We start from the raw sequence: 26764 nt of genomic DNA on the forward strand, positions 1-26764 counted from the left end.
TTCATTTTTTTTATATCCTCCACATGGCAGCGCAGGTGTCTAAGTTGGAGTGATACAAAATGAACAGGGCCTAGAGGGAGCTGCAGAAATGTGTTCTGAAAGAAAAGAACATTGAGTAGGTTTTTAACAAACTTTGCACCCATGCTGGTTCCAGTTATCTTGAGTGATCTTGGAATTTCTGTATCACGTTAGCGTAAACTCCTATTTCCAGTCTTACAGGATCCWAAGTTATTAAAATCTCTGAGGCCAAGGCACGTGGGAGCCAAATTTGGATGCCTGTACTCACATCAAGTAACGCATTCTGTTCAAGCTCTGCCACTGTCATCAGTGGGTGTCGTTAACAAATGAATCACTACTACCAAAGCAGAGAACTCAAATCCTAGTTTTTTATAACTGTGAGTGGCCCAGGGGTGAATTTCAGCTCATGCACAAACTTTGAGCAGGATCAGAAACTGATGAGAGATGTCCCCATAAACAGTGGACATGTGACATCCATACAGGATGAGAACACACAACTACAAACCAGTGAGTATTACCAACATCTATGACTAAGGAAAGAAGGTAAAAGCAAGAGCCAGGACACAATGCCACAAACTGGGATTGGAGCTTTGTTTTTGAGCAGAGGACAGCCATCAAGGATGCTACACTGAAAATTGCAGAGTGACTTTGTCCATGACTAACAGAGGTCGTGCTTGCTCTGCTGAGCRAAAATTCACATCCCAGTCTCACAAGCTCTAAAGCAATCATAATTTTCCCCTGGCCTTAAAGTCTCTCTATGTGAGGTCTCTCAGGGAAGGCATAATTATTCAGAAAGATCTCAGAGAGAAAAATAAGAACATCTCCGTGTCAGGTTGACTGATCCCATGAACCGGGTGAAGTTTACAGTCTTCACAAGCCCATTCAAAGCAGCCTGAGAGATGAAAATCGTATTTTGAAGACAAACACATTCAGCAAAGCCTGCCCTGATAAAGCCAGCTGCATTCTGATCAGATGGAGACTGTCCCATTTCATGAAGGATGCTTATCTGAGCCTCTGCTAATGAACAAYGCAGAGTAGCACAAAAGAGCAGTTTATCTATGATTTTGGCATCTCTGTATCATTACTGTTTCTACTTTCATGGAAGTTTTAATTAAGAGGGTTACAAATGTAGAATTTGATAGACTGATGGCATGGACAATGACAGATTGGTGACATGGAAAGGCAAGCTTGCCAATGACACCGAGCTGAGCACTGCAGTCGACACGCCTAAGGAAAGGGATGCCATCCAGAGGGAGAGACTGACACATTTGAGAGGTGGCTCTGGGTGAACCCCAAGGCTCTGGGAAAACTTACAACACCTTTCACTAGCTAAAGAGAGGGAGTTTTTACAAGGACATGGAGTTATAGGATAAGAGGTGTGGCTTTAAATTGGAAGATGGTAGAATTAGAATAGATCATGGGAAGAAGTTCTTTATTGGGAGGCTGATGAGACGATTAAACAAGTTGCCCAGAGAAGTTGTGGATGTCCCATTCCTGGAAGTGCTCAAAGCCAGGTTGGATGGAATTTTGAGCAACCTGGTATAGAGTAGAAGGTGCCCCTGGCCCTGGCAGGGGTGTTGGAATTAGATGATCTTTAGGGTACTTCCCAATCATTACCTTTCTACAATTCTATWAACTTCACAGAATAGTGGCTCCTGTCCCTCTGAAACTTACAGCTATACCCACTTTTCTCTTTCTTTCATAGCCCAGTAATAGGAAATCAAAAAATGTTCTTTTTTACATTTTATTTGTCCTGTACAGATCTTACAAGCCAGAGCTTGCAAGCCATCACAGTTTGCAGCTTTAAAAAGAAARAAAGGAAAAAGAGAAATAAATCAGCTATGGAGAGTTATTATGTTCCACAATTTCTATGCCTCTGATCCCTGCACTAWGAATTGGTTCAAATCCCTCCCACTCTGGGAAAAACCTAATTCACTCTCTTGGGAAGCTTATTCTCAGTGGGACTCTGATGTTTCTGAGTGGAATAAAGATTTCTAAGTCTMTGTCTTATGAGTTTCAACTATAGAAGACTTGCACATTTCCTGAGAGAAAAAGACACCTGAAACAGAAACGTTACATAACACACTGTTCAAAAGGTGTTCACACCGTGCAGCCAAAAGACTATGAAAAGTGAGATAGACTGTGGAAAACAATACACATTTGGTTGTCAAATGGAAAAACAGGAAATTTCCATTAATATTTGAAAGCAGAAAATAAAGCACAACATCACAACCTGTGCTTTAAAATAGATTCTGCTTTGTCCCCACATCAGCTTAGCCCTTGCACTTTATCCTCCAAGAGAGCCTCTTCCCTAAGCTCACTTGTGCTATTTGAAGGATAGGATAAAATTATTTCAAGGACCAGCTATTCTGTTTCTACAGAAGGATACACCTGGAGAGGATMTACACTTGCCTTTATCATGTGCACTCAGCATGAATAGCAAGATCAAAGGATTTTTGATAGTTATGTCGATCATGCACCTGCCACCAGAACCAGGAGAAAATAACAGCTTCCTTTCTGACATTATGGAATTGTGGAACAGTAACATGGACAGACAAGGTCYTAGATCTTTGATATATTTTGCAGGTCTACGTGACTTAAGAGAATTAAAACTTCCTTTCCWCTGCGTTCAAAACCTTCTCACATCGTCCAAACTCCTCAGGCACACTAAGGGAAATCTCTAGACCTGGTGCCAAAACGCCATGTTTTAAATGTTGGAGTCTAAAGGTGTTTAGAGAGATTTGCAGAAGGATGTAGATAATTWAAAATGAGGAGTCTACCTCRACTGCAAGGTGTGGAAATACTGCARATAGAATCTACAGATATTTGGGGCCTGGAGCCCATGTGCTTTCAACGAGGTGCAAGAATTTCTAAGTGAATTTGACTCTAAGATACATAGATATAAATATGCATTATGCTTTGTAATTGGGAATCAATTTGTAAGTTTTCCAAGTCCTTTTAATTTTTAACCATCCAAAATATGACCTTTCACTTCCTTAATATTGCAATCTTTTACCTATGCATAGATTCTATAAATCAGCTCTTCTACACATTCACACACACCCCATCATCCAGCATATTGTAAGTACAGCATTAAGAATCCGATTCGAGCCCCAAATCCCAAATTCAACTACAGAAGAACCACAGTTTTCTTTTCATCTCTAAAAGTCAGTTCTCGAGCATTCACATGGCGCAGGGAAGTTTGGAAAAGCAACATGTGAGATGGCTGAGCCTGGAGATAGGAACTAAATTTGTTTCATCATCTGATTTTAAGACACTCTTCCAACTTGAGAGGTTGACACTCGGGAAATGAGAAGGAACTGAGTCACAAAGCAGATTTTTAGCAAACTGCAGATCTTGGGCTTTCTCTAGTCACTATAATGAAACTGGCTCCTCAGTGAGTGAGTTAAAGCAGAGTCTGAATCATCCCTTCTCACAACGRTTGCATAAGGAGACTGGTCAAAGTGGCTGGCTCTGCACAAAGACTGTGCTCTAGGCCAAAGTAACTCTGGAGGGCTCAAAAATAGGAGGTCCAATGATCACAGATTTGTCACTGAAACACTGGGCAGTTCCTCTRTGTTACTGTAAGTAGGTGTATAATGAAGAAGCAGGAGTTTTGCAATTATCAAAAGATTTGTACTTCTCTATAAAAGACACCAGAGGAGACAAGAGGTACAAACATGGGGACAACTGAACTGAAAGGTAATTTCTGTGGGCTGAGTTTATGGCACTGATAATGAACAAAACCAAGGCTGTACTTGGTACAAGGTGAAGTAATCAATCCCTTCAAGCGCTGYCCAAAGCAAGCTGAGCCAAAAACTCACCAGTAAAACCTGTTTGGAGTGACCCGCTCGTGCATGAGCTGCCATTTTCTTCCAAAGTCCATGGAGCCATACAGCTGAAAGACAGAGAGAGAGAAAGTTTAAACTTTGAGGAAGAAGGACTGTTGCTAGCTAAAGTATTAAAACCAGCTCAGGTTAAAGAGCATGAATGGATTGTTCACAATAATTGGGTGCAATTATTGATCACTCTCACAACCAGAGGAGGCAAATAAGGAAATGTCCTCCCCTCACTCTTAAACCAGACTGAGCTCCTGRGAATCAGAAGAAGGTTGTATCTTCCCAAACCTTGTCAAACCATTTTGTGCTCCCCAATTTCAGCTGTTAACACATTCACTTCGACTGCCATATAACAAAGCTGGACATCCCCCTGGCGTTTTCTGCTTAACAGGAAGCAGGTGACATGTGAGCTCCTAATATCAAATACAATGAAAGACAGATCAGATTAGTCAACATRACTCTGATGTGGTAGTGACTCTGCACTCAAGGTCGTGCTGTGATTTGTTTATATGGAGTGAATTAGAGCTCTTCTGTATTGAGAAGTAAATTGCTCCTAATTTACATTTTCTGATATTCAGAACGAGGTCTAAATTTTTAGATAAGCTAAAAATCAAGCTACGCATTAGTTAAGCACCAAAGATAGTGACATGACTCTTCTTGGAAGCCAAATTTGAAATATAATGATCTTTTTGAATCTCTGCTTAATAAACAACAGAGCTGTAAGGCAACCAAATTTCCATGCAACTCCACACTAAATTTATGACACGTTTGCTTCATACATACTGTGATTAATTCCACAAACACCATTCTCCATATAATTATTTTATTATCCACAATGCATCCTCTCACAATCCAAATATATGTAAGCTCCTTTTCTCCAGTTTTGTGCAAATTTGGTTCTTCAGAGAAAAAAAATATACTTTGAGAAATAACTACTATGCTTTACTACTAGGTCACAGAGAACTAAATATAAGGCAGCATTTTGAACAAGATTTCAAATAAATTTCATCTGATATAAATTTTGGGTTAACAAAACAAAGGCTGATTGCCGGCTAAGGAGGTAGATAACAGGACTGAAAAACTTAAATGTTTGTAATAGCCAAATTTAAGTCCTTAATGGGAAAACRATATCATTTGAGTACAGGCTCTGCATTGCATTTGATTTGAGTAACTGGATTTGTAAATTGGAGGCAGGTCCATGTTCTGATTGGAAGGGGTCATACCCTGGAGATGTGTCCTGTGGCACCACCGTGATGGATGGCTAAGTGTGACTGGGAAGATAAACTGAATGTGCTCACACTGAATATTAAAGTTTCTTGTATGGGCAGCATCTTTGACCACAGAGATGCAGCAGCCACATCAGAGCKGGACCATAGATCAATTTGGAAAGATGATTGGAAAGGGCTGCTTGAGCAGCATCCAAAGGCTGAGGTAGTTAATTAATTCTGCTCTGTTTGTACTCAACTACACAACCAAATCACTCTACAGCTAGCAAAAGGAAATTCAGAAACTGAATTTCAGACTCCATCAGGTATCCAATGCAACCAATATGTGTAAAGACAAAAGAATCAGTCCTTTGCATTTATGCCAACAGGAATTCCAGTTTGGCCAATAACAACTCAAGCTGCCACTAAAACACTGAAGGGAGAAAGAGATGGAAGCAGGCATCCTTCAATCTTCATGTCAAAAAGAGCTCCACTTATGTAGGTTTCTCTCCAGCCAACATCACTGACCTCGTGGTAAGAAATATTAGGAAAGATTTTCTGCCCTGTGTTCTTCAGGAGATCAGATATTATCTGAATACTGTAATTTGACCATATTTCTTTAGCACTATCTCTGGATAGAGTAACATACTGCACAAAAAACACACAATAGCTAGACTTCCTCTGCCTCCTTCTGGTGATGGCCTTAAAAAAAAATGATAGAGAGTTCTCAGCCCCAAAAGGAATTCCATGTAGATACAAAATAAAGCAACAAAGCATTGCTTGACTTTTTTCATTAAAGGACTCAGGAAAAGAAAAATCTTTGTCCAAATCTGAGATTAAACTTATGAAGTCAGCATCAATATTAAGATAATTACCTTGGAACACAGTTTTATAAACAGTAATCGAGAATCCACACTCCAAAACCAAAATTCTACAGTCCTACAACTTTGCCCTGACTTTAGCACAGTGCCTGCCAGGAATATTCCTTGAGTCACTGCACATGGTTTACACATACAAGGGCCTCGGCACACAGACTGAGTGGCATCGCTTGCATCAAACAGATTGGTTGTCCTTTATATTTCCTGACTGCAGGGGCAATGTAGCCAGGCTCCAGGCAGCTTAGTCCCAGCTAAGTCACGCTCACAAGCAAGTCCAAGTGGGTCTAACATCCTGATTGTATACTGCAAGGGATTAACAATTCTCACCATGAGAGGAAAGGATTAGCAAAATCCATCCATTTCCTTCGATTCCCTTTTATCTTTTGCCCCTGGCATTTCCTTTTCTTTTGCAGCAGCATAACAGCAGYAGCTACAGAGAGCTCAGTGACATGAAGCACAATCTCTTTCTAACTACTCTTGTCTCCCAGTGTCTCTCAGGGAGCACCCTTCTCYGTATCAAGTTAAAAACCAGAGACCAGCTACTGGTCTGGTTTTTTTTTTCTTTCTTTCTTTTCTCTGTTAAAGCTCAAACTCACTGATGCCAGAAGGATTAAACTGAACTTGCAGCCTTTATGTGATTTCAGATAAAGAGATAAAGAGGATATTGTTTATTTCAATAACTTTTATTTATTATTCACCTACTTATCCCAGGCATCCACTTCAAATTTTAAACAGATGACTGACTCCTAAAGCTGTATGASAGAACAAATCCCTAAAAGGCCTCTGGCCCAGTTCCCTTTTATAGTATTATTTACAAATGCAAATGCAAAGGTTAATGTTGAATAAATAAATAAAACATACAAGAAAGTGATTTCTAGTATGCATTAAAATTGAATATACACATACACTTTTTGTTTATCTCCCTTCACAGGAGAAGAGATGTTTTTAGAAAAGACAACAATTTAGTGGCTAGTACAGCAGATTTCAATAGAAATTAATTTGTCCTRAGGCTGAATACTAAGCAAAGGAAAGAAATGATGTAGGTATGGTGCCAAGATTTTCCCATTTTAAAGCTCTGCTCTGTCTCTGTAYTGACAAGTAATCTTTGGCATTTTCATCTCTCAGAACACTCCAATACATTGGTGCAAGAGAGGTGGACTCCAGCTCACCTCAAGGGTGTACTGCGAGGGTATGGCCTTTTTACAACCTCCTTCTGTTATTTAATTTTCTCCAATGACTGAAAAATTAATGTTTAGATGGGTTGGTCTTGTCTCTTGATTCAGCTAAAGAGTGGAATGCAGAGGATTTGACTCTGCCTCTACTCAGGCGCCTAGTCAGACCTACCATTTAAAACAGGAAAAGCTGCACCACCAAGAAGGTAAATAGCAAATATTTATCCAAACACCATCTCGATACTCCCCACTCAGGGACTGTAGCACCAAACATATCACATCCACCAACGCAGCCCTGCACTTCACCAGGAACACAATCTGTGCGAGGAAAGACGCTGGCAGCCCCAGTGAAACACAACTTTGTTTCACCACAGGCCAGACCTCAACTCTGCTTGTTTTGCTCAGCACAAGTCTGAATCATAAAGATACTGCACACCACAGGCAGAATGCTTCATCTTCAAACTCTAAGAACACTTGCAACATTTTATCTCACACCAGCATTTTTTCCAAGTAAATTGGCAAGTYCCTTAAAGAAGGAGCTTTATCTGCGGTGTCAGATTCTGTGCCACAAACACGAGCATCGTGCCAGAAACATTCAGAATTACAGAACTGTAAAGAAAGGAGCTATACATACATGCATGCACAGTGCTGCATATGAAAAATGTTATTGCAATGCTCCAGTACAAACTCTCAGGGTGACACATCATGTTGGCTGGCTTGGAAGGTCTTGTTCTGGGCTGTGGGTAATTTGGTTTGGGTATTTTGTTTATTTTATCAATGAGAGCTAGCAAAAAGAAAAAAAAAATCAGAAGAAGTAAAGCTTCTCAGAACTGGAGCAGCATGAGAAACTGATCTGCTTCAATTCCACTTATGGAGAGAGAGGAGAACAAGCAATGAAGGAAATACATGGAAAGCCCAGGAAGAKATTCAACCCCCTGATGTTAGTCATCCATGTCCAAGCTAGTCACCAAGGCTCATTTTTAGACAGGCAAGAAATTTCTAAAATTGCTTTTTATTCACGCTTTAGGATCTTCCACCTCTCTCGACAGATGCTAAAAAAAAAACCCTACAGTGACTAATGTAGAAAGAGATGACCCCACTAGGGACGTGGGATCTGGTTGAGATGCATTTCATGATCTGTTCCCAGATTGACCTGCTTGGTCTTCATGGGGGAACCACGCAGAAGAACAAAGATTAAAGGCAAACTCAAGAAAGACCAAGCATAAAAATAACCTGGGTACACTTAAACACAGCAAGAAGCACATATAGATATGGCTTACAGATTGAAAAGCAATGGGCAACAGACTATAGAAATTCAGAGAACTTTGATATTTATAGTCTCATGTCTATGCACATAAGAAAAGGGGTATCAGGAACCTTATTAGTTCATACACCTACAGAAGTTCAGAACCTTATAAGCATCATATAAAACCTTATAAGCAAATAAAATCAAGTATGACTTGTTACTATGAAATCAGGTCTACTGGCCCGAGCAAACATCCCAATATTTTCCCATCTGGCAGACAAGAGTGCAAACAATGATGCCAGATAAATGGAAGAGCAGCTGAACTATATACACCTCAAGGAACAATTAATTTATTACACAAAAAATTATACTTTCTCCAGACAATACATCCACCTGATGATGGAAAGATGYATTCAAAATAAATGCAGCAGCCTGAGAGGGGGTCTAGTGGTAATAACTTGGCAGCAGCTGACACATGGAAAGGGAGGCTCAGATTAACCTGGCCTGCCGTGGCCTCAGAAGAGCACGGTCCCAAGCAGTAGCTCAGATTGCTTACATGAAAAGATGGCTCTGATCCCAGAAAAGCACAAAGCAAACTAACACCTTCTCAGCCAGAGCTGGTGAGAAAAAAAATCTACAAGATGTGTGGAGGGTTCCTGCCAAAATCTCAAACCGGGGCAGAAGAAAAACAAAATTAGGTCAACATTTCTGTAGGAAATTGGACCGCATGCAAGTGATCTGCAAAGAATAACTCAGAAAAGAAAGTCTGTTTCAGGGTCTTAAATTTTCTCTACAGAAGGAAAATGACCATGATCACTAGAAAGAAAAAGTTACAAACTCTCAGCAAATTGCAAGGTGTATTTTTTCTCTATACTTCTGTGTTACATATGAAGTTGYAAAAGAAGAAGGGTGTCATCATTAATATTTCAGAAAGCTCATTCCTAGAAGGAAAATTAACTGGAGGAAAAATTTGCAACACTTTTCAGTCTCTAGAGCACAGAACAGATAAGCCATGTCTGACRACTGCAGTTGAATACAGGATAGATTCAGTATAGCCATGGAGACAGCAACTGGTACCCCAGAAACCCTGAATAACTTTTTTATCACATCTGCCATCCCTGCTTTTTTAAGGACAGATGGATACCTCTCATTTTCATGGCATCAGTCTCATGGTTAAACTGTGGGGTCTGTGCAAACCCCTTTGTCAGGTTCTGCTGGGAGGCTAGACATGTTTCTTTCAGCATTGTAGGTACAGRACTCAGGTCTAACATACTTCAGTTGTGCAGCTGAAACCAGGTCAGGAGCAACTCTTGCYATGGAAGTGCCTCCGTTTAGCACAGTGGAAAACCCTGAACTCTTTGAAAGAAAACTTCAGGATCTTCCTCTCTTTTCCACCACTCCCCCAATCTRGGCCTTAGTGAGACACCTCTGGAATATCAAGGGTTGCCATCAGGGATACAAAGGCTAACATCACCTTCAAGCTGATAACCAACTCAAGAACTATCTGTGCTTGTTTTTTCCAATTCCTCCAAGGGAAATGCCTATTCTTGCCACTTTTCAAGGTGGGATTCCAGTGGTACCAAGATCTGAAGCTTGAAAGTGCTTCTGAGCCCGTAAATAATGAAAAAAAAGAGCTTATCCTTTTCTGCTCCTGTCACAAGCTGCCTGGAAACCACAATTCAGGTAAGACACCCTTGGCAGATCCACTAAAGAAGCTAAACATTAWTCCAACTTCTAGAGCCAAAAGGTTTGTGCAACAGCTGGTGGGGCTGAACTTAGGAGAAAGAAGTCTACCAGCACCAAATTTATGGTCTTTGTTTGCACAGAGTAGTAAAAAGTAGTAATTGTAATGAAAACAAATGGACCGCTTTATCTCTTTACTTTGATTTCCTTTCCAAGTGATTAAAAGCTGCATCAAGAGACCTCATTGCAGCCCAAGGTTCTTCTTCAGCATTACACAGCCAGATTGTCCCAGGCATGGAATGAGAACATACCCAGGCTGATGCATCTCTGAGACTCACCAGAGCTGCTCAGTTCCCTACAGATGTTGTAAACTTGATGCAACACTGGAAGGCGAAAACAGGMGATTTTAATGAGGACTTATCAAGACTGAAATGAAATACTAAGTACATTTCCATAATCTATCCCATATAGAGAGGGGAAAAAAGTAAARGTTTCAGAAGCTGTGACTTTTGGTTTGCATTTAAAAAAAAAATATTTCATCTGCTTGTCTGTAAAATTAGGTCTTCATGCTRAAGAAACTCAGTCTCCATCTCAACACTGTAAGACACCAGTCAGGAATCTTCTGTACCCAAATGCTTTGGAAATGCCTCGCTTCATGTTTCAATTGTATAGCTCAATCCAGACCTATTTCTAACAAAGCCAGACAGGTTAAGACAATGCACTGATGTCACATTTCATGGTTTCATAGTTAGAAAAATGCTTCCACTCTATGGGTCCACTTTCAACCTGATGATGAAAGCAAGACTKGCCTCTGTCTGTTTTGCCACTACGCTTCAAAGAAAATGATGGAAGTGGATTAAACTGGCAAAAAAAAGAAGTCCACTCAAAGACATGCACAATTCAATTTCTCTTAAGCCTTACTGGCACCAAGAACACACAGCCAAAAATTTGGTATTTCTGCTGAGATCAGAGCAACTTTTGCTTTTCTACTTCATGACTGGTTTCTAGCAGAACAAGAAGTCCAGATACAGCTGCAACAGGAGCAGTGTCATAAATGAGTATCACAAAGAGCTTAAGGTGTGTTTCAGCTCTGGATGAAAAACAGCCTCTTTTTTTCAGCTTTTCCCCACCTCCAGAAATGCTGGGCTGGTACAGAAATGAGATCAAAATTATTACTTCCCTATTATTTTTTTCTTAAACTGAAAATCTGGAGGAATAAATATGTTCAATTTGGTCACTCAAACATTTCAATCATTCCTAAAGAATTTTGCTTTAGCAACTTGCAAAAGGTACTATAAATAGAAATGCCATTTGGAGGGAAGGCTAACTTTTCTGATTGCTTTTTTATTCCTTCCTCTGTGACATTTTAACCATTTCAAAATCAGCTACAGAGTTTGGGGGAGGACTAAAGTAGAAAACAGGAATGAGGGAACAAAACTGGGACCATGAGGAGATCAGAATGGGATGGAGATAGCAGACCTGCTTCTTGCTACCAGAGGCCACAAGGTGCACCAGGAGTTATCTTTACCAGTAATTCTTCCATTGGCAGCCAGTAGGCTCAGCCAGAGGCAGAGGAGGGTTTCATTTTACTCCTGTTGTCCCCAGATGCTGCTTCACTCCCTTTTCCCTGGGATCACCCCTTTAACAGTCACTGGCTGCCAGTTTTTCCGTCTCCAAACCAGGCTGATTCCTTTGTCCAGTTTCTGCAGCTTAAAAATCCTTGGGCAATATTGAGTCTGAGATCTGCACTAAGTGGATCCACAATCACRTGGATGAAGCCAATGCTGCTGTGCAGGTCAGCCTGCACTGAGGAGCTCTGTGCCCTCCCAGCCCAAAAAYTGTCTTTGCTCCTGGGGGCTCCACATTGCAGCCCTTCAGAAGTCCCTCCTTACGTGCCATCAATGGTTATACTCCAGAAGTTTAACAATAAGGGGAAATAAATGTRAACCACATGTCTAATGGGAAGATTTTTCATTCAAATGTGCTTTATTGTGTGATATATGCCTTTAATTACAGTGCAAGCATCTGGGTACATTCGTTGCTATTACAGACCAATCTTTCATGTTTATTGAGCATAAGACTACAAGGGACAAAGCAGGAGAGGCTGAGACATTAGCYAAAGTGGGACATAAAGTTACAATCACATGCTTGGCTGTTTCTCTCCTCCTTCCTTTACAAACCCTGTGGCACTATCTGTAGGTTAATCTCTATATTATACAGACCAGGACTTAAGGGCCAAGGGACTTTCAGATTAGTGGAAGAAATAGATTTCACATCACCAAACCATCGTCCAAATTCATACGAGATTTTTCTGATTTATTTCTTTACGTGGAAAAAAGTATTTCTGAAAGTGTGTATACGGGCCTTAATGAATAGGTTTTGAAACTTCATTTAGAACAGCATTTTATTCTGAGATGTAGTCATTGTTCATGTAAAAAGTTTCACACGGCTCAAAAGAAATATTAGTCTGGTCTGAAGCAATATGTGTCATTTAGGCAAAATTAAAGCAATGTATTCTGCCCCAGTTTAGATTGTAGATTATTTAACACACACATCTGCCACCCAATGCAGTTTCCCATTCATCAGCATTTTCACMGACAAAGGTGGTTACTCAAAGCAGTTCCCAGCTGTGTGACCCTCAGACACTGCGCAGACACAACCCTGAACTCATCTCACACATTCTCACACAGGTAAAAATKATGTTCTCTCTTGGGATCAGCCCTAACAGAGGGCAGGTGTCCACTCTTTTCATTCAGCTCACATCTCACCAGTTGAAGGCAGCAAACCTCACAGGTCCTGAGGGCCTGCACCCCATTTCTCAGTGTTTTATTTCTTCACAAAGTCAGAGCTGTCTCCCAAACTGTCCATATTCTCCCACTCCATTCAGTCCATGAGGGCACTGTGCCCCTCAGCCTGAGGCTGTGGGTTCTGTCAGGGATTTGTGATGCACAGCAGGCATTTACAGGCTGCCAGCACACATGTTCTACCTCCATCATTTTGGTCATAGATATGCCCCCAATGCCATCCTGAAAGTTTTCTGGGAACTGCAATAGATGAATGGATGCTGCTTAGGGAGTGTGCACATCCTGCACTGGGAGAAATCCCTCCCTGGATGATTCTGACCACACACACAGCCTCTGCTCTGTACTGCCTGAAACCAAGAGCAGATACTGAACCAAASCAGCCCAGAGAAAGGCCCAACTTAGTTAAGGAGAGTCTTATGTCCCCCAGAAGAGAACACAGAAGCTGCTCATAGGACAACTCTTACTGTGAAATAAATTCTACGAGCAAAAATATTATAAAAACAAAGTAGAAAATTTCAATTTCTGATAGCATTGTAGGTGAAGCTTCAACAAATATGATCTCCTACTAAAACATCTCMGTTTTTGTACCACTCTGTACAATTTATTTTTCTAGGCCATCTTCATTACCACATACTTATATCCTGTCCTAGAATGAATCAAGAGGCTTCTACAAGCTGAACATACAATAAGGGAAGTTAAATTTCTTTCAGCCTCACTCTGCTACTCAACAGCCAACTCTGGTCTCCATAAGGGGCTCTACTGTCTTGAAGATGTCTTTGGGATGTCTTATTATAACATTTAAAATCCAGTAGAGTAATTCAGTTCCTCTCCAGCTAGCCAGATTTGTTATTGATCAGAMTCTCTGGCAATCCATGTGTTGACAACAGGCAACTAAAGGGAAAAGCAGAGGCTGATTTTACAGGCACCCATCTCCACACACACACAGCCAAGCCAGAGATCACCTGCAGGAAGGGAAGAGTAAGAGCTCTCATGGAATATCAGATTCCTCCCTGCACTTCATAATGATTCAATTCACCCYCATCCAAACATGCAAGGGAGACTCCTGTTTACAGGAGGAACCAAATGAACAGCATCATTGTAAATACCAGCCACCATCAAGAACAATTTAGCTTGACAGTTGGAGCAGAAACTGTCACTGCACTGAGGCATCACTGCCACAGAAATCACCAAATGAGAAACTTGCATGTTCCAGGGATTCCTTCGGGCTGCTGGGCAGACACCATTTACACTGTCATCTTTGATTCATCCATCATCCCATTCCTACCATCAACTGTGTACCTTTGGAATAAATGAATCTGCAATTGCAGATCATGCAAGGAAAAGGAAGCTCTTATCTAACCTCTCTCAGCAGCTCTCTAGGTTTGTAAATATTCTATGGTGTCTATATTTAAGCTATTTATCCCATTTAATTGAAACTCTAGTACCTTTAATACACTTTACAAAGTAGGGTGAAGAAGAAAGCCCCTACAAAGCCCCAAGAATAAACAAATTTGATTCAAGGTAAAGCTATAGCCAACAACTCACCAAACTTGATATAATTTCTCAAATTAACCTACTTTTACAGTGATGTACATCCTAACTCATAATGGAAGGCTGCAAAGAAAAAATAAAGCAGTTTTTTCCATGCTGTCACTAGAGAAAAAGTACAACTCATGTAGCTAGGGAATATCAGACCCAATTTTGGAGCAGAACTTTCAGACTCGTCACATTTGTGCTGCTGGGTATGTGTGCATAACTCTTGTGGCCTTGCACCAAGATCTGAAAAAATCAAMCGGCCTGAGGCAAGTACTGTGTTAGAGGACAAAACTGGAGTCCTGTTTTGGCAGCCAAACTTTTGATGACATTACTGCTGCCTTACTATATGGCAGGAAAGCCCCCTTGGGTCCAGTATATTCTGCTAACAYGTTATTTGTACGTGCTGTTATCTGTTGAACATTGCCAGTATAAAATGCTACAAAATCTATATTCAGACAGTTTATGATCACTGAGCCTGTGGCAGAAATGAGATGCCCAAGGTAGGAGGCTGTGGGAAGGATCTGGTTTTCCTTTTCTTGCACTACAGAATCACAAGGATTTTCTATCAGGCTTTAAGCTTTGTTATTTCTTTGATCAATTGTCCTCCTCTCAAAAATATCACCCTTCATTTTGGTGCCTCAGCTCCTCCTTTTATCATACCCACAATACTTCCAATGCACCAAAATTTTACTGCATCATGCCCTAACTTTCATTTTATAGCCACCCATAGTCCTATAAAAATCAATTGAACACAAAACCAAAGAATTTTATTACACTGGAAGAACTTTTTGTAACTGTCACAAAACTGCTGTGGGGGTTTCTACTGCAAAAATTCAAACCTGCACACAGGTGTGTGCACACCCCATACAAACAGGMCAGAAGTCTTTCCCCAGAAAACCAACATGGATACCCAGCTGAAATATGCACAAAGACACAACTAAAGATGTGCTGCATTTGAATAAAGATATGAGCCTTACAAGCATAAATGCCCTGCAGAAGAACAGTAATCAGGGCATGAAAATCTTGGGGGGGGGTTTGCATTTTTTTTTTTTTTGTAACTTCTATTAACTGTGGGGGAGAATTTGGAAAACGTGGTTTTCAACACTTCCTCAGTCACAGAAGCATCAAGAGACATGTAAGAGAGGACAAGTGAAATAATTCAAATACCTTCCTGATTTTTTCTTTGACAAACTCATTACTTTCAAAGAACCAATTCATTATTTTTAAGCACTTGGGATTATAGTTCCTGAGGTGCTCGACTCCAAATCACAGAAGTGGCCTTCTTTTTCACCACTGACACAAAAAGCATGAAAAGCTGAAACACTCACTGGATCACCATTGAGTATATGGGACATGTAAATCATCTGCACCTACTGAGGGGACAGAGGAGTAACAGTGGTTTCTCTGGCACCATTATTCCCCAGAAAAACTCATTATATGAAGTTTCTATCAGAAAGAAAAAAAAAGGAGAAAAAAAAAGAGAGAATTTTTAAAAAAATAAGATAGGTGAATTTTTATATATCAAGGTTGAACAGAAATAAGTAGTTGCCTTAACACAAGTAAGAGTTTACACACAGGCTCTCTGCATCTCACAGGCAGATTTCAGGGGAAAGGAACCCTGTGCACTGGGAGGCATAAACTAAATCTATCTTGTGGTATGTGACAAAAGAATACCGTACATGTTTTCAGGTCAGCTCCTCCAGTGATGTTAATCTGCATTTCCCAGCTAAAATCAATGGACTCGCACTGAATATCAGCTGCTACATGAGTGACTGCACACATCTTCTGTAAAGCACCCCAGGTATGCTATCAGATCAGAACAAGGTCCATTTCCCCACTGAAAACAAGCACTGGAGACAGGGATGGTTTGTTGTGACTCAAAAAGGGGAGGCAAAAATGACAGAGAGAAGCCTGTTTGCAAAGGGCAATCTGAGAAAAAACATACAAACTTCCCGTATAATGTAAACCTGTTTCACACAATAGAAATTAAATTTATGAGCTTTTTTTTTAATAGACTGCTGTGCTGAAACATAAAAGAAGGACCCTCTCTGCCTTGTGGCACATTCACTACTACAGCACCTGCTGATGAGAGATTCTCACACAGGGTCCCCACCCCAACAACACTGGAAGTTGTGCCAGGAAATATCAGCTCCTGCCTACTGCTTGCTGCAGTTTCTCTTTCTTTGGTTCTCAGATATGCATCTCTCAACTGGATAAGAAGACTTGAATTTTGGAGCGCTGAAACGCCCCTGCTTTAGGGGCAGAACTGAGAGCAAGGGCCAACCTGCTATTTCCAGGCCATTCCTACTCCTGGCTGCAATCTCCCAGTCCAGCACACGGAAATGCATCCCTCAGGAAGCGCCCTCATAGATTGTCCCCATTCTGGTGGCTGGTGATGTAACAAATAGGCATGTGCAGGCGACTGCATGGGGGGAGGAGGGGGAAAAGACTCTCCCTTCACCCCTCAGCATCGTCCATCCAGCTGGCTCACCGAAAAGAAAAACAAAAGGTTGGGAACTCCTTCTTTGCTTGCACATCATGTTTGCTCTCTCCTCYGGGGCGAGGATCATTAGAATCTGTAGACATGGTAACAGAAACTAGGAAACTCAATGCTTTTTGCTGTTTTGATCATATTGGAATCGTATCCCATGTAATCCATTTTGCACGCACCCAGACAGCAGGGTTGGTTTCAAGTCCCTTAATCTCAGGTAATACAGCAAATAGTTACATCTCAGCAAAGGAAATTACTTCCTTGACAGTCAGCRGAGGCCTAGTCAATACAAATGAGCCCAAGGTACAATTTACCTCATCCTAGAAGAGTCACCTACATTTGCTTCCAGAAATCAATCAGCACCATTCGCTGGATCACCACCAGCTGCGATGTGAAGCCTCGACACCCAATGTAGGCGTACATTGCAACATTTTAGATCAGGCAAAATAAATCATGCCCCTGGTGTTCTTATTCTTCAGCCTTCTTCACTCCTTCATTTTTATTCCCATCTGCTATRTTTATAACCACTCTTCACCCCACTTAGGCTCCAGATAAAATCAATATACAGCCATGATTTAGCATGGCCCAGGAATAAACCACGGGATGCTTGCTCTGTTCCACAATAAACCAGGTTGCTCCAGCAGAAGAGCACATTTAAGCATCAAATGTGTCTCGCTCCATTTATCTCTATATTTCCCTTTTCAAAGTAAAACCTGTTCATGGAGCATCTATAACATAAATAACAAGCAATAGGAAAGTCTGTTCTGGCTAAATCAAGTTTCACAAGCCATTACTTTCTCTTTGCCACCACAAATCATCACAAGCCCAAAGTTCAGTATTTTGCCAGGACAAAATTCATTGGGCATTTCTGAAGTAGAGCCAGGGTTGCATAATTTAATTTCTCATCTCCTATTAAAACTGCCAGGCCTACCATAATCAGGATGATAAATGTAGWGTCATACGTCTTCTTTCCGACAGTAATGCCCATCAATACTTCAAATGCAAACAATTGTGACATCTGACTTTATAAAAATTACCTGGTGCACCAACACCACTTAATTAAATCATTTTAGAACTGCTTTTGTTACGTTTAATGAATGATATATTATACTGCAATGAAACATGCAGCAATACAAATACTTCACAATGCCAACAATTAAGGCTCACTTCACTTACGGCAATTGACAACACAAGTGCTCCTCACTTCATTCAGCTTGTGCATTCCAAATGAACTGGTTAGCAAAAAGGGTGCTTCTTTGCTAATGAGTTTTGTAATCAAGGCATCTATTTTAATTTCAAATTGGCTAGATTGGGGGAAATTGCTGAACTAAATGACTGGTTCTAATTAGGATTATAAAAATATTCATCATGCTGCAGAATTAGCGCAAGGTCTTGATTTACTGACATTTGCATATAGCTTTAGTTTAAGAGTGGAAAAAACCTCCTGATAAATTGTCTTCCTTTTAATGAATTGAACAAACACTATATCTGTTTTAGTCGTCCTTTCATTTRAAGGCACTGATACATATTCATGATTTGTAAATGAAGTTAAGTGATTTCAGTTCTTCAGTTCATTATCATATTGAAGAAGAGRCTTCTGTAAATTGCCTTTAAATATTCCCAATCTCGAGGGTTTGGTGTGGGTTTTGGTTCTTTTTGTTKRGTTTGTGTTTCTCTGCCTTTGCTAACWTTTCAGTTTATCTGTTTGATGGAGCCCTGCCTGCCTGGGAGAGCTGCTGGCAGGTGGCTTGTCCAGCAACAGACACATGATATGTTTGTAGAACCTGATGTCCTCCGAAGAGTATTCAAAAGGCAAAGAGATGAAAGGCTTATTTGTGGTTAAGTCATGGGAACAGGACTCTATCTGCRTTCAGTTTCTGACTTTGTTACAGACTTTGGTGGTAGTTAGGCAGTGAAACACTTTTATGACCAGTGCCTGAATACACTGGAGATACTCAGGGGACAACACTTTGTCTGTCAGCCTCACGTTTAACTGCATGAACTCTCAGGAGGGGATTGCTTCTTACTATGGACGTGCAATACAATGGACCAGTCAGTATGGCAGGATTTCTGTGAGCACTTACTATGACGTGGCTCCTGTTAAACATGAAACACTACATGTTTCTTTACAGCTGGGCCAAATAGTCACTATTTCCTTCCTCAGTATGGCAGGCCTGYAGGACTAATTGTCAATGTGGCAGCTTCTCAATCTCTCTCCCTGTTGGATGAAGAATGCAGTAGGTGTGCTGCAGCTTCACCCTGTGGGGGGCTCAAATGTCAAGTGTCTGGTTCAAGATAAATCTGAAAGCTGAGCACTGTGTCCATGGGACTGGAACCACAGGCACTGTACTCTTCAGACATCGAGCCTTGATGAGAAATTAGCCCCAGTGTGTTCTCTCACATCATACAATAAAATGGTGATTCTACCATRAGGATCCACACAGGAGCAGAAAGAGCTTATTTTCCTTGTTAAAAGTAATGTTCACATCTTGCTAAGACAAGCTGAGTTTTACCCAAGAGGTGCAGTCTCGAGCTGATGTTGATAAAAGGAGTAGTTACTCACACTTCTGACAACTACAATTACATTTAAATTCCAGGACCAGGAGTGCTGCTGAGGAGCGGGTAACAGGTCTGGGTGCCTGCTGATTTATATCAAAATGAGATGTGAGGCAGCCACCAGCCTGCCTCTCCTCATCAGCCCCATACCTCAGCTCCTAAGGAAAGAAAACCCACAAGCCTGGGAAGGAGCACGTCTCACTTCAGACATGCAGCAACTCTCCCTGATTCATTTCAGCACATCTGCAGTAACAGCTGCCATCCTGGAATCCTATTTCCAACATTAGGAACTCCAACTCAAAGTGCAACTGAACACCACCCCAAAGGCCCCACGTGCCTAAGTTTCCTTAAGGGGCACAGAAAAATGTGAGACCAAGGAGCACTTACTGGAGGCATTCACAGGACTGAATGCAGGATAGTCACATTTAGGCTCCCTTTCCCATGAAAGGTTGGACCAGATGATCTTTTGAGATCCCTTTCAACTTGGATGGCTCCATATGTCTGTGAAAATAGCTCATCACAAAGAACCCCAAGGATGAATGACTGCTTGGAATAAGGTGCCTGTATTTCTAGAGGCAATACCCCAGGATTTCTCTGGGAGCACCCTGCCCGACTGGACATTGTCAAAAAAACCCAAAYAAACAACTGCACTCTTAGCTGCCTTGCTGCCCTATGTCATACTGGGAGACTGGGCCTAAACTCCAGGAAGAATTTTACCTGGAGCAGAGGCACTGCCTTCATGGCTCTGGTTCTGTGTGTTTAGGATATTTTAAAATAAAAAACCACCAAAGAAAACCCCCAAACKTTCCCACATAGTCCCAATGTAATCTGTGATTTTTTTTTGTTTTAAATGCAGCAGTGTCTAGTCAAGATAGTCAAGGCAGTAACAAGCACTGCATTCAATTTTCAGATGATAACTTGCCACATCTCCCACACCAAAGGAATCTTCCCAGTCAGACCTGATACTGTCTGCCAGGTGCAACTTGGTGATACAGCAGAATGCTATCTTTAGGCCTTTTATTTATCACCTCATTCGAAGAGATAATGAGACACCCACTTTCTTTTGTTCACTTTCTGCTGTAGATTAAGCCCTATGGAGGGAGAAGCCACTGATTGCCAAACTTGTTGTTTATCCAATGTTCTCAAATTTGTAATGGTGTAGCTGGGGAATTTAAATTGGTGTATTACTGAAAAATTCTGTCTCTTACCTACTCCCAGCAGGTTCCAAATCACAGTTTGGTCTGTAAGGAAGAGGTAGAATTGTATCACCTTGCATACCTGGGGTTTTTCAGTCTTAACAATGGTGATTTAAAACATTTTAAATATCTCTCTACTTATTCACTAGTATTTTCTCTTTTAAAAAATTATCTTTTTAAAATTATCTTTTAAACAAATATTCATGCAAGAGAGTTGTGCATTTTGCTCTGAAAGTTTCAATGTCATTCTGAGAGAAACTTCGTGGAGCTGGAAACTCCCATTTCTACCTCCAGACTGATCCATTCCCCAGAGAGRTATTGGAGTGTGGGAAGTTGTTCCTTTTGAGAATTAGTTGGTTTCTTGGATAAATGAGGCAAATAATCAGACACTCAAMATATTAGCATCAGAAATGTAAAATCAACTCAAGATATTCCTCCCSAGTCACTGTGAATGGCAGCAATGAAATCCGTACCTTAAGTATTTGCTGGGAGACTGAGCTTTCACAGCAGTTTCCCACCTTTCCAACAGACAATACTGCACATTTTTAATTTCTTCCCCTTCTCACCACACTTTGATACAAGGATTGTTACAAATATCTTTCTATGTATTTTCTTGAATACCCATGAAACTGGGGGCTGAAGGCCTATTTTCCCTCAGTACTGGGTGATAAATCCGAGTGTCAATTGGACACTCCCAGTGAGACCCAGTCTGACCCGCAGCAAATTGTCCGTAACATTTACACAGTGTCCACCTTCTGCCAAAGGCCACTTGGGGGGCCATTCACAGAACCAGAACATGCACACATCAGATTGCACTATTTTATCAACAGACACRCATATACACACACAAAGATACTGGGAATTGATCCAAGATTTTCAACTCACAAGATGCATTTAATCTCCCAGRACCTGAGAGTTACACATCACGTGGCTGCTCAGGGGGAACAGCAAACCCACCCATGCTTGATTAAAGCCCTGTAAAAATTCCTCCTGCCTGTGCTTTCTGTGCTGTGAGAAGACATCAAGGTCCATGAACTTGCTACATGTTCATGCCCACACACACAGATTTCYTGGCTCAGCCATGCTGCATCTATTTGAGGATACCGGAGAATTAGCAAGGCAGAGGAGGGTCCTAATTGGCTATAAAAATTATTAACAGGAACGATATGCTGTGTTGACTCAAACTGAGGAAGTATCCTCAATAACTCCGTGGATACTACAAAGAGAAAACAAACAGTATAACTGCAATTTGTCCTTAAATCAACAGGGCAACCAGCAGTCACACAGCCATATATCTTTAAGAAAGCCTGCAGAGCTCCCTCTCACTGAATCTTCTCCTGGGAATTGCCCTAAGCAGGAAAAAGCAAAACAACACCTATGTGAGAGTGGTAAAAAAATATTTGGAGACTGAGCTGGTTTTGTATTCAATTGTTTCAGTTGACAGAAGTTGTAACATCACAAAGTCTTTGGCTTTCTCAAGATTAAGCCATATTTCAAGGAGAACCTCTGTTGAGAAGAGATGGGGTGCCTCCTCTTAAAGAAAAAGGTCTTAGAATATGAAATAGACTTTCTAAAATACCAACTTGGAAGTGACAATAATTCTGTTAAGAGGTCATTGAAAATGAGGGTTTTTTTTTTTTCAGTTGGTTGGTTGTTTTTTTTGAAACAGCTAGATAAATACCTTAATATTGTTGTCAAATGTGTAGAAGACAGCTAAAAAGAAGGGGGTATATTTAGGATAAAATAGTCRTTAACAAGGAGGCTTGAATCACAGCCATGGAAATGTAGGTCCGAAGTACTTAGAGGAAAACTTTTTAATGGRAAGATTCTAAGCACTGACTATTTTTATTTCATACCCAAAACTTAAATGCTTTCTATTAATGTTTTATATTTTTATACACAAAACAAATTTAAAATATTTTGATCTAGGTGGTTTCATAGGATATGAAATGCTGATATTTCATTTTACTGTGTGGAGCAACATACTAAGCAAAACAGATTTTCAGATTCATCATTACCATTAATTTCCAAGTTTAGCACAGCTTACTTAAAACATCACATTATTATTATTTTTAATTSAAAGAAAACTAATAAAATAAATATTAATCTGAAATTTATGTTTTAATCTAAGACATGAAATTAATTTTTCCAACTTGTTTACACATTCACATTATAAGAGGATTGATTAGATCTTCTCCTAATAGTTTCTACTCCTGGGAGTCAAATTGTATGTGCTTGATTTGTTTTCAGAGTTATTTGCAATTTTAAATCTGCCTCTAAAGGAGACATAAAATAGAATTTAAGGGTCAAACACACTTCTAAAGCCTAGAGAGGTGGAAGAATACGATGTCCCACTGTAGCAGTGGCTGCACTGCAGAGCATATGGTAAGTCACCTTCCTTGTCACAGGATCTGTGGATGAATATTACCTGCAGGTTACAGGCTAATGATAAACTTTCTATTTTATTGCTCTCTCATGCATCAAATCASAAGTGTTTCAGAGCAGTTTTATCCCAAAAAAATGGAACATATGAACTGAGAGAGCAAGCACTATTAGATCAGTTCCATCTATTTTGTGCTAGGCAACTTCATGCTGCTTCACAGGAAAATGGGCACAAAAACAAAGGGCAGAGAGTATGAGCAGAACTAGGCTGCAGTTGGACAATTAGCCCCTGACAGMATGGCATCCCTTTGGATAGCCTCCTCACAACGGCAAAGCACTACTGCAGCCTCTCCAGACACTTATTTTAGAAGCTCTTGATATCTCTTTTGTGGTGAGCAGCAGAGAGATCAAATGGCCATTGCCATTGGCATGATCCCATAACCACATCTAGCATGGCACAGCAGAGTGGGAAGGTGTGAGATCCAGCTCACACSTGGCTGATCTCTGGTACCCACAGGACTGTGGCAGTACTCCCGTTTCCAGACATGCAGGAATGTGTCACACTGACCTTTCAGAACACTTTACCTGGGGATTTCACACAGCACTGCTGTCACTCTCTAACAGCCCTGCCCATTATCTCAATATCAGCTGTAGCTGCAGTGAAGCTGCATGATCCTGAGCCACAGTGACAGTTCTCTCACAGCTCTTACTAACCCAAGATTGTCAGCACAATCTATACCTCAGTTATGTTAAGCAAACATCTCAACTGGGAAAAGCACTGCTCCATGGTTCCAATCCAGGATCAGTGTTCAACCAGCACTTCAGGCCCCCCTTCTGACCAGAGAAAGACAGCATCACAAGTGGCACTGAATGCAAACGCAGACATAAAGGAAAATCTGAACTTGACATTGCTCCATTTCCATTTGACCAACTGCAGACCACTTCATCTTTGCTCTTACACTGTGAACGATTTTATTCCGTTTCTGGGATAAAATGCAAGCAGCTTCAKGTCGTTTAGCTCAGTGCATTTTCCTTTTCCTTCTGCTGGGCAGAGAGAGCAGTTGAGATGTGCACACATATGCAATAGTTTGGAGGAGCAGAAGCAAAAATGCTTCTGGTCTGCTACTGCTGCATTGGGTCAGCCAATACCATCTCACAGCCAATCACAAGTGCCTACCTTGTCTTTTGATTTCTCCTTCCAGTGGCTAATATCAAAAAAAGGTTACAAAGCACTGCAAGGAGAAGCACAGTTCTTCAACCCAAGAGCAGATGTCCTGCTCTCAACTGCAGATGGATCTCTTTGCAAATGCACACTCAGGATGTCACATCTGGCTTCTCACATACATAAGCACCTCATCAGATGCCTGTTTTTCCCAAGCCTGTCTGTACAAACACCAGAATAATGCAAAACCTTTACCTGCAGTTTAAAACTGGCATCAAACCATTTTGTGACATCAAATAAATAGATTGGTCTTTCCAGCCTACTTCAAAATCCCTGTTACACGGAACCTCTGAGCACAAAAAACTATTTGACATTTGACTAACTCCTTCATACTGTAAGGACTTGACACTATGAAAGGAGTGTRTTTACAATAGCTTTGTTCTTGCAAATGTCACTCAAAAATCATCAGTAGCATAGCAGCAAAACAGCTGGTGCCTGCCATAGCATTCTGTTAACAGCTGGGGAGCAGAGCAATAGGAAATTATTTGATTATATTCTCAATAAATAGTTTGATAAAACTTGCACTAGCCTTTCAAAGGAAATTCTCAAGTACAGAGGCACAGAATTTTAGCTATATTGTTCTTAGAGCTGGGATAGGGGGCTGACTAGTTTGGAAGTCTTCAACAATAACTGCAGAAACTGAAAATCCCACCCAGAACACGCCCCCACACCTGACAGGTTAAGGCATCTCTGTGGTTTCTCTGTGGTTTGTGTGGCAAGGTTTTCACAGCAGGGAGGGCTGGCTTCCAGGAAAAGCTGCAAGGAGCTGTCCAAAAGCGCAAACACCAGCCAGCTCCCAGATGGACCCAAAGCTGACCCAGGTCAAACCCATCAATGGCTGATAGCACCTCTGGGATAACATGTTCCAAATGTGAGGAAAAAAAAAAAAAAACCAAACCAATTTACTTCAGACTTCAAACAAAAAGCTTCAGCCAGAGAGGCGTGAGAATATGTGAAACAGCACTGAAGACACCAAATTCAGTGATGGAGGGATGAAGGTGCTCCAGCCACCGGAGCAGAGATTCCCCTGCTGCCCATGGTGAAAGCCTTGGTGGGGCACACTGACCCCTTGACCCATGGAAGGGTCTGGACTGGCAGGACAGGTGAGCCCACAAGGCACCCACCCCCTGAGTTTGCTGCTCCCTGATTCCCAGTTTGCAGGCAGTGAGCACCCCTTAAAGCTCAACAGCTGTTACAGACCAGCTCAGGCTGAGTGCTCCATCCTCAGAGACAGCTCAGAAATCAGGGCCCACAAATCAATAGATTTTTAGAGCAGCTCCATATGTCATGTCAAATCTCTAATTCTTTTCATCTTTCACAGTATCAGCACTAGTGAGGTTTCCACACCCATCATGATCACTGTAACACTCAGCTCCTTTTAGCAAACTGGCCTTGGAGTCACTGCATGGCTTTTGAGCACATTTAAACCCGCAAAGTGAGAACAGCAAAGCACACTATAAACTTTTCATCATCCCTGAAAAAAAGCAGTTCTAGACAATATCCCCTTCAACTCGTGGCTCATAATCATTGAAACATTAAATCAAGTGCTCACCTTTTGATCCAGACTGTAGGCCAAGATCCACTCCTCCTGCTTGGGGTGGAAGAGCAAACTCTGGATATAGAAGTTCAAACGGTACTTCTGGTAGGTAGCGCCTTCATCAGAGCTGATGAGGATGCTGCTCTCAATCTCTGGATCACTAAGAAGCATGATCTAAACAGAGAAAWAGAGGGAAGAGAGTGTTAATGGAAAAGTGAAACTGAACATCATTTAAGAGTGAGGTCATGCAGCACTGACTCCTATTAGATGTATTCAGAACATCACTCAGGAGTGTAACAGCCCATAGAATTAGGGTGGCTTTTCAGTATTTCAGTTTCATTTTATTTGGCAATTCATTTGCTGMTTTATTTGACAATTCCCTTTCTTCATTTCATCCAGACAAATTCAGATAGCCCAGCAAGAATGAAAAGCTCTATGCTGGTATCAAAGTTGATTTTGGTTGGATATAGGAACATCAGGCAGGCACACCAGGATTTTTCTGGACCCTAATCTGTCTAGCACCTCTCTCACCCAACACGGAATCCTCTCTCCAGAAGGAAACAACAGAGCATTCCTGAGATTCAAGGCTCATTATTTGATATCTTGGAGTGCTATGAATGAGAGCATGACCTCACTGGAAAAACAGAACTCCTTCCTGGATCAGCTGCTGGCATCTGGGGATAGCCCATGTGCACAAGTGCAAACATTGACACGATCTCATAGATCACACTTCCAATTTGTACAGTAAGAGACATTCAGTCAGCCAGTGAAAACATAATTTTCCCCAAGCACAGGAAAGTGTATGACCTCAATTTGTACAGGGAGGAAAACGCTTCTAATTTTAATTAGAAAATTATTACCGATATTTTAAAATGGGTTGATTCTGCAGTATCAGATGGCAAACTCTACATAAACGTTATCAAGAAAAATGTTGTGGAAACATTAACACCATCTTATTAACATCTGGAGAAAACGACTTCACATTAARGCAAATACCAG

At 41.0% G+C, this 26764-nt stretch overlaps 1 protein-coding gene across 1 annotated transcript in view; it reads right to left on the bottom strand.

Annotated features, from left to right (window-relative positions):
- SORCS3 (sortilin related VPS10 domain containing receptor 3) overlaps positions 1-26764 on the bottom strand; it is a 182642-nt gene that overhangs the window by 94502 nt on the left and 61376 nt on the right. Inside the window, exons 4-5 of the mRNA XM_057379343.1 lie at positions 25781-25939; positions 3843-3916 (exon numbers count right to left, since the gene is read on the bottom strand). Coding sequence (XP_057235326.1) covers positions 3843-3916; positions 25781-25939 — 233 coding nt within the window. The remainder of the gene's footprint in view (positions 1-3842; positions 3917-25780; positions 25940-26764) is intronic.

This window comes from Malurus melanocephalus, unplaced genomic scaffold (genome assembly GCF_030028575.1).
Source record: "Malurus melanocephalus ecotype Western Australia unplaced genomic scaffold, MMel_1.1 scaffold_12, whole genome shotgun sequence".
Lineage (NCBI taxonomy): Eukaryota > Metazoa > Chordata > Aves > Passeriformes > Maluridae > Malurus > Malurus melanocephalus.